Raw genomic sequence first — 16,266 nt, 5'->3', positions numbered from 1 at the left:
AAGTCAAATGTTTGTTAGGATGTTTGGTCGCTATGTAATTAAAAATTGTGTATGAAATAGTATTTCCTTCATTTTTGGTTTCCGTTATGCTTCTTTGACTTTCGTTCGACAATGATTAATAACACTTATGAAAATCGACTATATTGGACTGGCTTTATTTTTCTTTCTTTTTTTTGGTTCGAAATCAAATTACTACAATGTACGTGAACGACCTAATAATCAGGAAAACACATAAACATTCACGTTTATTCTTGATCGTTCTGCTCTTAACAACTTACACAGCGATAAATAAAACACTACTTGACGGTATTCCAGATTTTTCTGTTACGTATTTTCGTCAGAATTTATCACAGTCTGCATACTTTGTAACAAAATCTTTAAAGTATATCATCAGAAACATATCAGTCGTTTAGCCAGGTTCAACAAGGTACTTCTGTCATGCTTAAGCTTGGCCATTTTTTTACTAAATGTACAGAATAATCAATACCGTAATTTTTATATTCTTTTAAGCTTCTTCTTCACTCGCAAAATACAGATAAGCAGATCTTCGTAGTTGGAAACACAATTCTAATTAGTTAAATACCTGATCAATAATCAATATGCCCATTCTGAGATATGGTCGTGACTTTGTGCGTTTTCCGCAGTTGAGAAAATACATTAAGACCTTTACGACTATGTGCTATTGCGTTACATTCAACGTTCAAGGTTTTGCACGACCAACTGACGCTGTGGCAGCAAGCTTAAGAGGGGCAGCATCGTTGTCAATCATACATGTCAACCGACCATGTACCTGGAAATATGAAGTTGTCAGTTTATCCTGCTTAAACACTCAAATGAACCCGCATGGTATCGAACAAATAATTCAATGGAAACTGCAATACCTATAGCAATCAATTTTAAGATAGGCCTTTTTGGTGCCCTGACAGACGCTTAACGCGTAGCATACATTGTTACAATTTAACAACAGAAACAGATAATACATACATTCAGTACATTTATACAAAAATAAAAAATGTCACCATAAAGTTTGTATATTATCCACACAGTTTATCATTTCAGTCATAAATTTATTCATACTTAATGTTTGAGTCAATATTTTTTAGATTTACAGGTATTTTGTTTTTTTGCTCGTATGTTGAAAATGTTCGCTTAAGGTCATTAACAAACTCGTTTCAATTTGCAAAATATATTGAAATTAAATCGTAGAAAAAACAGACTGTATGACCGTTTTAGTAACACAAAAAAGTATTCACATCACTCCTGTCATCAAACGCTTCAGACAAACATAGAATAAGCAGTGTTTCACGACCACTTTTATAAAATAATTCGTCTCATTAACCATATCATTGAATGATGTACAGTCGGCTCGAACTCTCTTGGCTCGATTTCCTCATAGGCTCGAACTGGATGTAAAGGACCGATTTCTTTAAGCTGAATGTAGGCATTCCCGCCTGGCTCGAATATTTCGAGGCTCGAATTATTTTCACTGGCCCCTAGGAGTTCAAGCCACCAGGTTTCGACTGTATTTGAAATATGGCACTAATCTCCGAAAGGAACGTAATCGTAGTATAAAGCAAATCTAATATCTTGATGTGTGGATCATGTCAGGCAAGCCCAACAATTTTAAAACGTATTTTCAAAGAATTCCGAAATATAATTTGATTATAAGTGCAAAAACTATGCATATTGTAACCGCAGTTTGATCTAAGCAAGGGGGACGACTAATTACGAACCAAAATCATCGTAACGGTAACGTCCCCTTGTTCTTGTGTCCCGATTAAAGGGATGATTAACCTCTTCGCAGAATAAAAAACTAAGACATTATTACACTAAAAAATGCTTTCCCTGAACCATGTGGCTCAGCAAAATATCCTCGTGTAAACACATATCAACAAAATAGTTATGTTGACAATTGATTTTATCAGATTTGATTTTCTGTGAAGTGACCATTTATATAACAAGTATCACAAAGGTATAAAAAGATAACACAGTCTTCTATTCAGTGTTTTTTTGATATTCTTTCCATTTGATCTTAATTCATTAAAAATTATGATGACTTAGTGCGACAACAATGACAACAACAACAATAAAAGCCGATACACACGAGAAAAAATCCTAGGCATACACCAATCGCAATTTTTTTCGTCTCATTCAGTGACTCTGAAATATACGGGACAAAACATTAAGTAGTACAAAAGAAGAACCAATGTTAAAATCTTTGTTCTGCTGTTTAGTTCTATAGCAGTTATTATGTTGAAAAGTCGGAAAGAAACTATTCTAAAACGTGTTTGCTAATTCTGAGAGCAAGTCGGAATATTTGCTGACCGGTTCAAACTCACTCGCGCTCGGTGTTAAACACTTTATAAATATATTGAATAATCCTCTTTGTTGTTTAAGTTGCTGTTGCTGTTTTGATGGAGGTTTTAAAGTACTATAAAAGTTGACATTCATGCTTTATAAAATCCTCTTATAGAATTAAAATTGATATTAAAGTGTTGAATATCATATTGGACATAGTACATACCTTTCTTTTGACACGTTTTGTTCCCTTCATAGTCGTCGGCACATTTACATTTCCCACCGCTGCATGCCGCATGTTCAATGCACTGACTGATGTCATCACACTCTGCTCCAACTAAAAAAGGATACATCAGTTGATATGTGTCGACAATAATGGGTAGACGATAAACAACGAGCAAGCCAGCAAAAGTGTACTTTCTTAATCATTTTGTAGTGGCTAATGCTCAAGTAAGACTTTCAATCTAACCTATTATAAGACCTAAATATGAGAAAAAAGGCGACTCTTGGTTGATCACATTGTGTATATTGCGACTAGTCGTAAAGGTTCCGTACAGTCCCGCGACCCAAAACATTAGAGGCAAGGTATTCGATAGTGTCAGGTTTAAATGTTGCACATGGCGGCCATCGTTTTAATAATCTCGGAACAACTAAACACCAACGAAGCGTGAGGTCATTTTTAGTCTAAAAACTTTCGTGATCGTAAATGAAACAAAATTATGTCGCCATGACCACCAAATTTGGGCTTCGAAGTTACTCCTGGAATGGCTTACCTAATGTTTACAATTATTAATGATTTAGTGTTATATATGTGCTGCTAGTAAATGTTATGCTGTTGAGTGTGTGTGTTAAGAAGCTGTTTAAACTCATTAAACCGCCTGATTTGCCGTTTAATATTCATAATAATCCATATTTTACAAGCTTATTTCGTTGATGCAAAAATAAATTCAGTATCATTTGAATTAATTATACTTTCAGTGATATTATCTTTTAAAAGAAATGGTTTATATAAATATATATCTTTATCTGACTGTCCGCCAAGGAGTAATATTCACAATATAATCATGCAAACTCAATTACCATAACCAATGCATGTCTTGTTATCAGAAGAAGGCGTGTAATTGTCCATGCAGGCACAGGTTCCTGTTCTACATTCACTGTGAATCATGCAATCACTGGAATCCTTGCACTCAGCTCCTACTATTATGGGAGTAAAAACAGTTATTTAGATATGAATGTATACATAAAATAGCAAATGTGTGTGTTATGTTTATTACCGGACAGGATAAAACTATCTGTTCATATTATAAAGCTTGTAAATATAAAACATCTAGCCTCATAAACTAAAACCTTCATTGCAAGACATGTACGTATTGGACATGTGATGCTAGACAGTCAGATAATATCTCTCTGTACAGGTAATTATATCTAATAAATTGTGTTCAAAAACGACTATTTAACCGGTTTAAATCCATGTATGTATGCTTGCTGTCAAAGGCGACACTAACACCGGTTGAGACCGTTTATGTATTCGTTATCATAGGCGACTGCTGAACGAGGTTGTGAAACCTTCAACAATAGATCTACATGTCTGTTCGCTGTCATTTGCGACAAATTAACAGCTTTAAATCGTTTCACATGAGAGTCTCATGAAAGTTCGCTGTGAAAAGCGACTGTTAAACAGATCTAAATCCTTTTATTAAGTTCGTTCATTTGGCATATGAAAAAAGAAGCCAAAAAAAGCCGGGTGAATTTAACGACGACCGATAAAAGGGACAATGATGAAGACAAAATTAACAACAAATAAGAGACAAGAGTGCAGTGATATTAAAAAAGAACTCGCCGGCCGTTTTAACTGGTATTCAAGCGGCGTTCAACTTCAACTTGTTTGAATAAGATGTTTGTCTTCGCTGGGTATATTGTGTATTGATAGGGTGACTCTTCGTTTATATTTTGGCTCTTGGTGTGTTTGTTGTTGATTAAGATCATTGTAAGTTAAATGCTATTAAACCTGCACATGTTCACATGTGAAGTGTCTACTTGTATCAAAAAGAGTTACGAACTTACAAAGCTGTTAAATCTTAGTCCACTATAATTTAAAGGACTTTAGGCTGATGAATAATTAGTGCTAATTAGAATTAAGCTTTATATTATATTAGCACTATAAGATGAAGCAAGTATTTGAATCGACGCTAGTTATTGAGTAAACCAGTGATGAATTGTTAACAAACACCAACTAATGACTCCCATTTATTTTCACAGATTTATATTTAGACATGAATGAGTTGTTCTTGTAAGCTCTTATATCTATTTAATATATGATTTTGGTTTAACGTATGATTCATATATACCTTTAACTTTGCATTTAGTATCATAAAAACTGGGCACCAGGGAATTTGGACATTGGCACGTTTGGGATCCTGTAGAACCAGTGCATGAAGCATCGGGAACACAGTCGGTATTCATTGCACAACTTCTTCCAACTGCAAAAACAAGCATACTATAAACCCACCATAGCTGAAACGTTCAACATCATTAATGGTTTCAGTGCATGGACATTCAACGTAGTTTTACACTTCCAAAACATGCTAGATGCTTCTATATTCAAAATCACGAATAATGTTATCCATCTTTGATGAGTTGACAAACATATTTCCAATAGACGGAAATATGTGCTTAAACTAAAACCAAATCAGAAATATATCAGTTAAGGGTCATGGTATCATTGGTGTTTGAATCCCCCTTGCATTCCGTGTACTTTGCATTTAATGTCTAACGGATTCCTGCATAATCAATCATATAAAACTAGTACAGATTTACTGCACATTGAAAGCTGAGATAAGTATTTAAATTTGCTTTGTCTATCCTTGAAAAACTAATAATAAAAGCTCTGCACATTTTAATAGTAGGGTTTGTGTATATGAATGCGGAATGTCTGGTCATAAAATTATTTTTGTTCTGCATTTTTCAATGGAAGTCATTCATCTACTCGTTAATTAACATTTGGTAATACGCCGTAGCTGTCACGCTGTCTTTTGATCGTGTATGGCTCATTAAGGAGGAATGTTTTAATCAGCATATTACATGATCCTCTTTTAGATATTACATATTTCGCAATTTACAGTGATAATTATGAAAATAAATGCCTCGTTTAGCATGATCTCATATACAAAACACGAATTTAAATAAGACAACTATCAGTTTATGTTTAAAATAGAACATTTTTATTTATTTAAGCACTTGCACCTATACTAAAATCCCTACTACTTATGAATAAGCTATGATTGTCTTCACCACGAAGAAGATCTTGCTCCTTAAATGGATAGGTTCATATGAAGTAGCTAGCTTTGACCGAAGGAAACAAACCGCGGACACATACTAACGATGGAGACAACGTTTTGTTGTTCAATAAATGGTATTAGTCAACACTCGTTACGCTTGCTGTAGTTATGCACATGGTTCTAAAATATGGCATCAATATGTTTACAACTATCAATGTATGTTAAAAGTAGAATAATTCAATTTATTTAAACATTTACACCCATACTAAAATCCATACTTTGTCTATCAATAAGCTATGATTGTCTGTAACGTTTAATTGGTCTTCCCCACAACGAAGATATTGCTCATTTATAAGATTGCATGGGTAAGTTCATTCGCAAAACCTAGCTTTGACAGTAGAAAACAAAATTTAATGATTTAGACAAAGTTTAATTGTTCAGTAAATAATATTAGACAAGGTCCGTTATGCTTGCTGTAGTTATGCGCATTATTCTAAATAAAAGCATCAGTGAGTGTAAACACGAGCTTACCTTTGGCAAAACATTGCTCGTCCATGTGCGTGTACCCTTCATTGCACGTGCACCGAGTCTCACACTGACCGTTGAGGATGGTACATGTCGCATCGGAGTCCACAAAATCTGTAACGTGTACGTATATGACGGTAAATACAAATTCAGTCATAGTACTTCAAACCTACTCTTATAATATAACTTAAATGTTAGGTATATTTGCATTGATCTTTTAGAGGCTAATGTTAAAGGGTATCGGTTAGGACAAAACATCTTAATGAAATGAAATAAGTAAAGACGATAACTATTACATGTGTTACCTTTGAAAAGACACTTTCGTCGTATCTTTTGTTGTATTATTTATGAACTATAGGGATGATAGATAAAGACTGCTATGTAGTTTACGATGTTTATTCGACGCTAGCTAACTACAGACTGGCCACTCGCAGGTTTTACTTTATTGTTTGCATGAGTCTTTGGTTAAATATACATGTTGAATTGTGTGATGGATTTTGTTGGTCTTGCTGACCGTTTAAAGGTCATATGTGCTGATACATATTTGGTCAGCGTTTGTTTTATGGCGTTTCGCGTCTTTTGAAAGTTTCAGTTAGGCCTTAACACTTTACCTCGTAATAGGGTCTTTGTTTAAATTGTGTTGTTATGATTTACAAAATAAATAAGAGGCATTTTTTTCATAAAAATCCTGTCTTACCTGCTACAGCAGCTGCCATTAGACAGGGAAGTACAATACACTGCAGGAACTGAAGCGCGAAAATAATATGTATCAACAAATATTACCATGCCTCTTCTTTTTATACATCAAACTATCCTACGTACAGAATGTGTTAAATATTAATCCAGATTATGGCTAACCTCACCATAAACGAAGTTACGCATCATATCTAATATGTATATGTTTAGAAATTCTAGAAAAAAACATTGTAACAGTTTAATATGCATGTACATTTATGAATCTGAGATAAATAAATCAAATAATAGGAAATTTCAAACATGTCAATTTGTAATCGTTTATGTACATGTTTTTTTTATAAATTACTGTATATGATTACAAATATTAAATGTACCTTCATATCCATCTTTTTCCTAACGCGATTTAGAATGGAAAATAGATGTTTCCACTTATTTGCTAATGCTTCCTTTTTAAAAAACAAATCATGATGTATTTATAACCATTACCTCAGATCTATCTTTGGCACCTATACACTATACCTAAAAACACTCACCCAATATAATACGTGCAATTTCAGTGTTTATGCAGTATCGAATTGTGTACAGTATGCTTCTGCGGGATGTAAAGAATGCTTCTAAACATACGGTACAGTCATAACTTTTGTTAAGCAATAATATTCCTTCTTAACAAACAAAATTCATACCGATAAAAGATAAAACTCGTCTACGTTTGCAAAAGGTTGATTTTCCATATGAATACATAGGGTTATAAAAGCATTTGGAATAATTTGAGCCACATTGGACCACCTGTTGTTTAACGTCCCTCCTGGAAGACGATTAGTATTTTAATGTCGAGACTGGTGATCAAACCTGTTAACCTTTGATTAACAGTCAATTGATTTATCACTTGATCACGATTCCGCCACATTTCCAAGTATAATCATGATCAATCACTCTCAGCGTAGCATCAATCGAGTATGAACCTATCACTAACTTCGTTGTAATTAAGTACTAACATTTACATAACATGATTGTATCATTGTCTGATATTTTGTTTTCAAAAAAGGTAATGTTCTAAAAGACATATTTTTGGACTGAACTAATCTTTCTAATTTTGATAAAGTTGAGCTGGTGTGTGCATTATCTTCCACCCACAAAATCAACAAGCTGGGGATATACTGAATATGGTATCTAGATAACGACAGAAATATTCTGACATGATTTTTTCAAAAAAGGATTTAAATTTAAAGTAGAAAGCGATTATCGATTTTGGATAATCATGTACTTGAATTAACCTTTTTTATATCGCATAAACATTAAAATCTTCATTCTTTATCATTTTTAAGGGGGTTACAATATCAAAGACAATTTTGGACTACCAATGTATTCAGTTTGTATTACTCATGGCAATTGGTTTTAATGTTTCTAAAGACCTTTAGAGGGCGGCTGTTACTTTAACATAGGTCAATTAACCACACGTTCAATCTATATACACTTTGTGCTGTATTATCGATATCTTTGAATAAAAGATGTTTATTAATTAATTTTTAATTTAATAAAACTATGTTATGAGTACATGTTCTATGTTTGGTCGAGGTATGGCCGTTCTGGTGATAGTTCATGCGCTTATTTCATATTTATTCATCCATGGAAGCGTTTTAACAGGACATCCGAATATTCACATCACAGTTATTTAACTAGGTCCATTTACATGTATATTCGAAAAGTAGGATAGAAACAACGCTAGGCCATGGGGCCATTATAATACAAACAATACAGCAAATTGTTCCACGAAACATTTGAATTAAACTATAATTTCTAAACTATTTTGACAAAAGCAATCTGTTTATCCGTTCAGCTGATAGTATACATAAAACTTAATACGGAATTCTGTTAGGGCCATCGTGGTTTCGCGCTGACGCGAAAACACGATACAAGATCGCGAAAACACGATGCGAAAAATATTGCGTTATCGCGCTATTAATATCGTGGTTTCGCGTTTTCGCCCTCGATCTCCCATCGTGTTTTCGTGTTTTCGCCTTCGCGGTCAGTAGGGCGAAAACAAGATATTAATAGCGCGAAAACGCGATGTTTTTCGCATCGTTTTTTTCGCGGTCTTGTATCGTGTTTTCGCGTTTTCGCCCTACTGACCGCGAAGGCGAAAACACGATATTTTAATATCGCACTTTCGCTTTCCGTTTGGACATGCGTAAACATGGAAGACGAATTAGACTCGCGTATCAGGGAGTACTTTTCAGCCGGTTTTTCATTAACTGAAACGCTGACCTTCCTAGAAGTTAAACAAAATATTATTTTAAGGTAAGTTATACATCTATACATCTAATGATCAAGGGGTAGTTGAACTACACGCATATATCACGTACTTTCTAAGCCGTTTACATGTTGTATTCATGTCTGCATAATGTAAACATAAGGAGAAAGTCAATGACGTTACGATTGTAGCAACCCTAAAGGTAACACCTGCACTAAAGGTAACACCCTGCACAAAAGGTAACAATCTGCGACACCAAAGGTAACACAATTTACATCTGCACAAAAGGTAACTAGCCTCTGCACTAAAGGTAATTGACTTAAATCTAGTTGCATGATATATGCATTATATTATGCTGCCATTTGATATGTTCCCTGATACATTTTTGTACTGTTATTTCATAACAAGTGGCAACATTGATATTTTTTTATTTGTGTGTTTTACAGTGTAAATTTATTTCTCCTACTTTCACATATAATGTTTGCGCTTATAACCATTCGAAGAATAAGGAAAGGTATCCTGTTTACCACGGCGTCGGCATTGTTGTCGGTGTCAGCTTTTCCGTCACATCATGATTAAGTTGTTCATACCAGTCCAATTTAGGTTAAACACCACCATTGTTATTCCCTATATAATTCAATGTAAAAATATAATTTTTAGACAACATTTAAAGGCATTTCGAGCGAATGCAGGCTATGATAACCACATATATTCTTAAAGTACAAGCTTTAAATTACCTTTTAAGCCAATAAAAAGGGGGGTCAAGTTATTCCTAAGAAAATCACTCCACTCTGAAAATTGCACCGTCCGCCATGACAGTTCTTCCAAAATGACCTTTCAACTATAGGGCAGCGGTTTATGCTTTAATCTCTACTCTTAATGATAAATCAAGCAAGAATAGATAATTAAGGTATAAAAGTTTCAGGAATAATGATAGCTTTGATTTACAGTGAATTGAGCATGTGAAAACATGTCTATCAATCATAAGAACTTTTTTTTTTATTGAGAATTTTCCACACAACGGAAGTACATATGACGTAATGGTGACGTCATTCCTTTATCTCTTAAATTTTAAGGACCTGGCATTAAAGCTTTGAGTACTGGTTCACTATTATGACACCCATCAGTCAGCTACAACAAAACAGTCAGCTACAGGAAAATCACAGACACGAGGCATACCACCACCCCGGACCTGAAACACACACATATACAGGCAAGACAACACAAAGACAAAGGAGCACACACATACACAAAGACACCCCTACCCAAAAACAAAGAGTAATTGATATGCACTTGGGGTCTCCGCCTTGGAGCAGGGCAGTTATCCAGAGGGATTTCATAGTTTCTCAGTCATACATTTTTTCGTGTTTGTTTCTTCTTTCAGAAGGTGCGTTAGATTCTGCTTTATGCAACTTATTCAGCAGGAATTGGACTTAGTACGAACAGAGTGGAATACACATTATATTAGGAGGCAGACACGAGAAAGAACACCTTGTGGAAAGCCTGACATTTTATATTTGTGTCCAGAATTATATGATAAGCGAATTTCAATTATGGTCTTGTCACAGTAAACAAATGTACACGTCTGAGTCAGATGAGAAATGTGGATTCTTGGACATACACACATTTTGAGTATTTATATTGCACTTGTTATTGTAGTGTAGAACATGTATTCACAAGTGCAGAAAAAGGTCAAATTAGCTTAACCACTGGAAAAAAGTCCTCTGAAAAGAAACACAGATTTTGTGTGCAATAACCCGGCAAATGTTCCGGACATACAATAAATGGAGCAATTACGTAGGAAAAGTGACTGGACTGGAGAATAGACGTGACTTCAGACGTTAACCAATTTGATATAAAAAAATATGCGAAAACAGATGTCAGTATTTAAATAAGCAAGAATTGGGGTTCGTTGTTCTATAAATACAGCACATATAATGGGATTTGAACCCAAGATGGTCAATTTCTTGGTGTTTTACATTACTGCCTGCAAAATTTGATAACTTGTTACAATTGCATAAGGGTATATTACTCTGTACAACCATCTATAACTTGTAAGGATGGAATCGTCTAAGAGGTCATAGCTCACGGGTCAAAACTGAACTATATTTAGTATTGCCCAACAATTCCAGCCAGCAATTGTTTTGTGTTCGCCCTTCGTAAAGAAAAAAATGTTACTATAAATAAATTTCCCAGAGTTCGTAACGTATTATGTTCTACTTGCCACAATATAAAATTGCGCCTGCAAGTAGTACCATAGATATCTAGTACCTTAAATAAGCGACATTACAAATTGACATTTCCATCAACTGCATATTTTCTGAAATACAGTCGAAACTTGATGGCTCGATATTTTAGGGACCGGCCAAAGTACTTCGAGCCTCGAGAATATCGAGCCAAGCGGGATTGCTTACAGAATGTTATTTTTTCATTTGTTACATAAAGTCTTATATCAAAATGCATATTAATTTAGGGATGGATAACAATTAGAGACAGAACTTTAAGTGATGGCATGTTTATTCAAACTGTTAAACCATTTAAATTCGATAATAATTATAATATCAGTCAAGCAATTTTAATCGATTAGCAGCGCCTAATGAAGCCAATCAAACAAATCAAGGTGTGAGATTCTTAACTGAACCCGCGAAAATGACATCGACCCAAGCAAACAAATCAAAGTGTGAAATTCTTGTTTGGGACCGCGAAAACGACTTCGAGCGTGGATAAATATCGACCCTCAAGATATCGAGCCTTCCGATCGAAAATTATATGAACAAAGAGTAAATAAAAATCGGTCCTTTTAATTTGGTTAGATCCAACAAGGATATCGAGCCATGAGATATCGAGCAAACGAGTTTCGACTATACGTGGGTAAAATAAACTGAAAGTGCAGGGAATGCCTTGGACTTTCAAAGGGAAAATAAGAATGTCTCTATCAACACTCCAGTAACATTACGTCATGTGCGCGGAATTATTACACAGTACACGTAAATGCGACGAGAAATGTGTTGAGAAAGATATTTACAGGTGTTTATCTTATTTTAATGCTAGTAATCTTTAATGCTATCCATCTATCTTTTTCCGGACAGGAAATTTTGACTACAAATTTCCAGTTGATGAGGCAGACTGCGAGTGCCTGGGTGCTTATTGCGACGTTCCATCTAGCACTGGAATAGAGGAAGAACTAGACGCAAGATTTGGCGTGAGACCACAGTTATTTTTACTATATGTTTCATATAGACACTAACCTGGCTTTTGACTTTATACACACCCCAATTGAAAAACAAGGACATGGCATCTCTAGAACAATTCAAGACACAAAATATAATCACAAGAAAACACCATGTTGACCATTGACCCGACTGTCAAAATTGAGTTCAAATACATAACCCTTCCGCCAGGGAGTCAATCGGCTACAAACAACTAATTTTCAGACTTCCACAAGCTATGATTTTTCCAATATTTACATTGAAAACTATCAATTTCTGCAATAGAGTGTCAAATTCAGTCAAGTTCTCTGCAAAAAGAACATTTTTTGCTTCTTTTTCATTCAATTTTAATAAAATATTGATACTTGAACACAAGCACTCTTTGTTTCTGTATTCACATCCGGATCTTGGTCAACGGGGGGCAGATAACTGTGGTCTTGAGCCTATTTAAGCAACATTTTTTCAGAAACAGACTTCAAAACTCCTATAGTTCAGCTTCAGGCTATATGCAACACATACTGAAAGTTTGGCAATGATATATCAAACACTAAATGAATGAGACAAGTATTAGCACCTGTGGTATTTTCATAAAAAGCAGAAACAGCCATTTCCCTCAAATGTTAAGCCGCAAACCTTTGAAAAGCCATTATTTCCTTATGCATTGAAATAATTTGACCAAGTAAAGTTTTCCTTGTAGCTCTTAATGGTGTCTATAGAACAGCACCACAAAACTGGCCTGCCTACTCTTTTAAGATTTTTTCTAAGCAAAATAAGGTTTTTCCACTTCATCGGCTTAGTGTTTTATATAAAAAATGACATAGAGCCCAACTGAAATGCCTCAACTTGTCAAGATTTTGCTTTTCTGGTCCACTTATATACAAAGGTAACAGAACTGTTCAGTTTAACACAAGAAATTTAGTGATAATGTGTTAATAGACAGTCTAAACAACACTATATGCCAAATTGTTGGCTTCCGGGACAAATGGCGCAACAAAGGAAATGGCAAAAAACACACCAAAACTTAAAGATTCATGACAACTGCTAGTGTTTTCATGTATCAGGTGGCTACATGATGTAGAAAATGCAGAGATAGCATTATTATGCCCATTTTTAAAAAAAAATTACTTTAAGAATCTGTTTTGAAGGCTAGATTTGGCATTAAATTCAGAGTACAGCACTTCACTATTGTCTATAAGATGCTTATTTACACCTGATTTGCTATAAATCTCACTCATTGGAATCATTTACACACAAACAAGCACTACAGAGTTGACTAACATCTTCATTCTTCTGAAATATTGGATTCAGAGCTGCATCTCCTGGATTCAGATTGCAGGACTACCGCCTGGGGAAAAGGCCGCAGCTAACTGGAGCTTATTGGCACATCATGATCTGCAAGCAAGACACAAAAGCAATGTTTTACACAAATAAAACTATCTGCCACTACTGTTAAAGTTTGAAAAAGGCCTGTAAACACTCATTTGAGGCATACACAACCTTTAATATAGTCATAAATGTGATAAATATGCAGAAAAGTTCATGAATTCAAAGATTTTCAGGACAAATTTAATAGAATATATAGTCTTTTGGACATTTTGCAATCAGTTTTTAACAACTCAAAGGTAAACCTCATCTTATTGAGTACCCAGATGCATTTTGCAAGCATTCAAACCAGACATGCTTAGAATTTCTTCTTACTTGGAGATGGTATTCCTTTCTTGAAAATCCTTGCCGAGAGCCGGTATGGAAAACCACAGAGACCACAGTTTTACCAGCACTGGTTCTTGTCCTTGAAAATTCCTCTGTGGCTACAGCAACCAGGCTGGCTATTAAAATAAGCAATAAATTAGGGTTTTTAAAACATTTATACTGTATTAAGGTTGTGTTTTTAATGCATTAAGGGAAAAGGCTTTATTCTTTATGAAAGCTGCTCACTTTTTATTTATTTTGCCTTGAGAAATGTCAAGTTTTTCAATGAATAAATTGAATAAATGAATGAATTAATGAATATATATGAATGATTGATAGAATGAATTAATGAATTAATGAAAGGTGGCATTATTTCTTTAAAATTGGGATCTCATTGTGTTGCTGTGATTGTTAAAGTATATGTTTTCTTGTCCATAAGCTGAAAATCATATGCACACTAAATAAAACATCATTCTGCATCCTATGTGCAGTAAGTTTTGTTTAATTGCTTATAGAATTTGCAATTATTGTAATGTTTGCTTAAAAGAGCAAACAAAATGTGTGAATAGATGCACAATACAGACCAAAGACTGATACAAGTCAGCAGTTTCATTAGAAAATAATATTATTATCAAAGCCACATCAGAAATGATTGACAACATGAAAGAAATTCATTTAGGAATGGAACAAACAGTCTCAATGGGCTTTTATGACCAAACTGTCTCACTTTGTACTTCAGTTTGGATACCATTTTCTAATATATTATCTTGAAGTACTTACAAATTACAGCATGTACACCAAGTACAGCTTGGCCTCTGGTGGGCAGCTTGGTGGTGGGGGGGGGGGGGTCTTCAACAGACAGTTCCTCCTGGGTCTGCTTCCTATGTTAAAAAAATCCCTCCATTTATACTTTGGAATTGAAAGTGAGGCTTTCATTCATTAGTTACCATCATTTGGAACTATTTCCAAACATTAAATTGAAAGTGAAAGTAGTTTTTTTTTAAAATGTCAAAAATATATAAGAATATTATATATTATTAATTTATATTATGTAATATAAGATTTTCACATTTCATACTCAAACACCAATATTCTATGGCTAAGCACTGTCAACTGGCCAAATTTCAACCAGATAGCTGTATAAATTAAGAATTTATAACAATTTAAAATAGGCCACCCCTCCAAAAGCTTCATCTATATCAGGCGTGAGACCACAGTTATTTTTACTATATGTTTCATATAGACACTAACCTGGCTTTTGACTTTATACACACCCCAATTGAAAAACAAGGACATGGCATCTCTAGAACAATTCAAGACACAAAATATAATCACAAGAAAACACCATGTTGACCATTGACCCGACTGTCAAAATTGAGTTCAAATACATAACCCTTCCGCCAGGGAGTCAATCGGCTACAAACAACTAATTTTCAGACTTCCACAAGCTATGATTTTTCCAATATTTACATTGAAAACTATCAATTTCTGCAATAGAGTGTCAAATTCAGTCAAGTTCTCTGCAAAAAGAACATTTTTTGCTTCTTTTTCATTCAATTTTAATAAAATATTGATACTTGAACACAAGCACTCTTTGTTTCTGTATTCACATCCGGATCTTGGTCAACGGGGGGCAGATAACTGTGGTCTTGAGCCATTTCTTCAAATGATGCAACTGGATGGAATGCTTATCTGGTTAATAAGTAAACTTGACTTACTGCTTGAGCAGAAATGACATTCGATTATAGGCAATCGTTTAAAAGATTCACTGGCAGTGAGGCGGTCTCGTCTTCTTATCATGTTTTTCCACGTCCTTTACTTTGAAAAACTAAAGATGTTGACTTGTTATAGTATTGATGTGAAAAGGACCGTTTTATACGTTCAATTCCGTGTGATTAATGAAGTATCAAAGTCTTGACGACTTCCATGTTCTTCCGTTTTTTGATACGTGTTCTCTTCAAGAGATCTTGAGATATTTTGCTTAACGGTTTATATAATGTGTAAAGACGTTTAAATGATGAAATATTTTAAACATATAAAACAGTATATGCATACGTCAAAACACTGACGCACAACTATGGATTTAGCAGAGCAATGATAAATTTTAATTAGAAAATTCTAGTTCATTTAATCTGCAAACCGGATCTTTTTTGTCTTCTGTCTAGGAATATCACCTGATTAAGGTCAAACATCAAATATTCTCCTCCTGTATATGACTGGACTTTATTCCAGGATATGGGATCACGTGATTAAAATCCATAGATACAGATACCAAAAAACACAGAGGTAAAAGTCTAGAGAGGTATTTTTGTTGCTT

General features: G+C 34.5%; 1 protein-coding gene across 1 annotated transcript; it reads right to left on the bottom strand.

Annotated features, from left to right (window-relative positions):
* Window positions 1–274: 274 nt before the first annotated feature.
* LOC128220758 (latent-transforming growth factor beta-binding protein 2-like) lies at window positions 275–7,303 on the bottom strand. Its single transcript, XM_052929264.1, has 8 exons — window positions 7,175–7,303; window positions 6,802–6,850; window positions 6,111–6,218; window positions 4,650–4,781; window positions 3,379–3,498; window positions 2,525–2,635; window positions 2,105–2,160; window positions 275–790 (listed from the first exon to the last, which is right to left on the bottom strand). Exons 1-8 carry the CDS (start codon window positions 7,184–7,186, stop codon window positions 701–703), a joined length of 678 nt encoding a protein of 225 aa, XP_052785224.1. The 5' UTR covers window positions 7,187–7,303; the 3' UTR covers window positions 275–700.
* Between the last annotated feature and the right edge of the window lie 8,963 nt (window positions 7,304–16,266).

This window comes from Mya arenaria, chromosome 15 (assembly GCF_026914265.1).
Source record: "Mya arenaria isolate MELC-2E11 chromosome 15, ASM2691426v1".
In the NCBI taxonomy this organism is placed as follows: Eukaryota; Metazoa; Mollusca; class Bivalvia; order Myida; family Myidae; genus Mya; species Mya arenaria.
The sequence above is the reverse complement of the archived record's forward strand: the minus strand, read 5'-3'. Positions and strand labels throughout refer to the sequence as shown.

Excerpts from the sequence above, each read along its gene's own strand:
- LOC128220758 (XM_052929264.1), bottom strand. Across the intron at positions 6,219-6,801 it reads AATGGCAGCTGCTGTAGCAG|ATTTTGTGGACTCCGATGCG; the intron begins GTAAGACAGGAT and ends TACACGTTACAG. Across the intron at positions 4,782-6,110 it reads CGAGCAATGTTTTGCCAAAG|TTGGAAGAAGTTGTGCAATG; the intron begins GTAAGCTCGTGT and ends TTGTTTTTGCAG.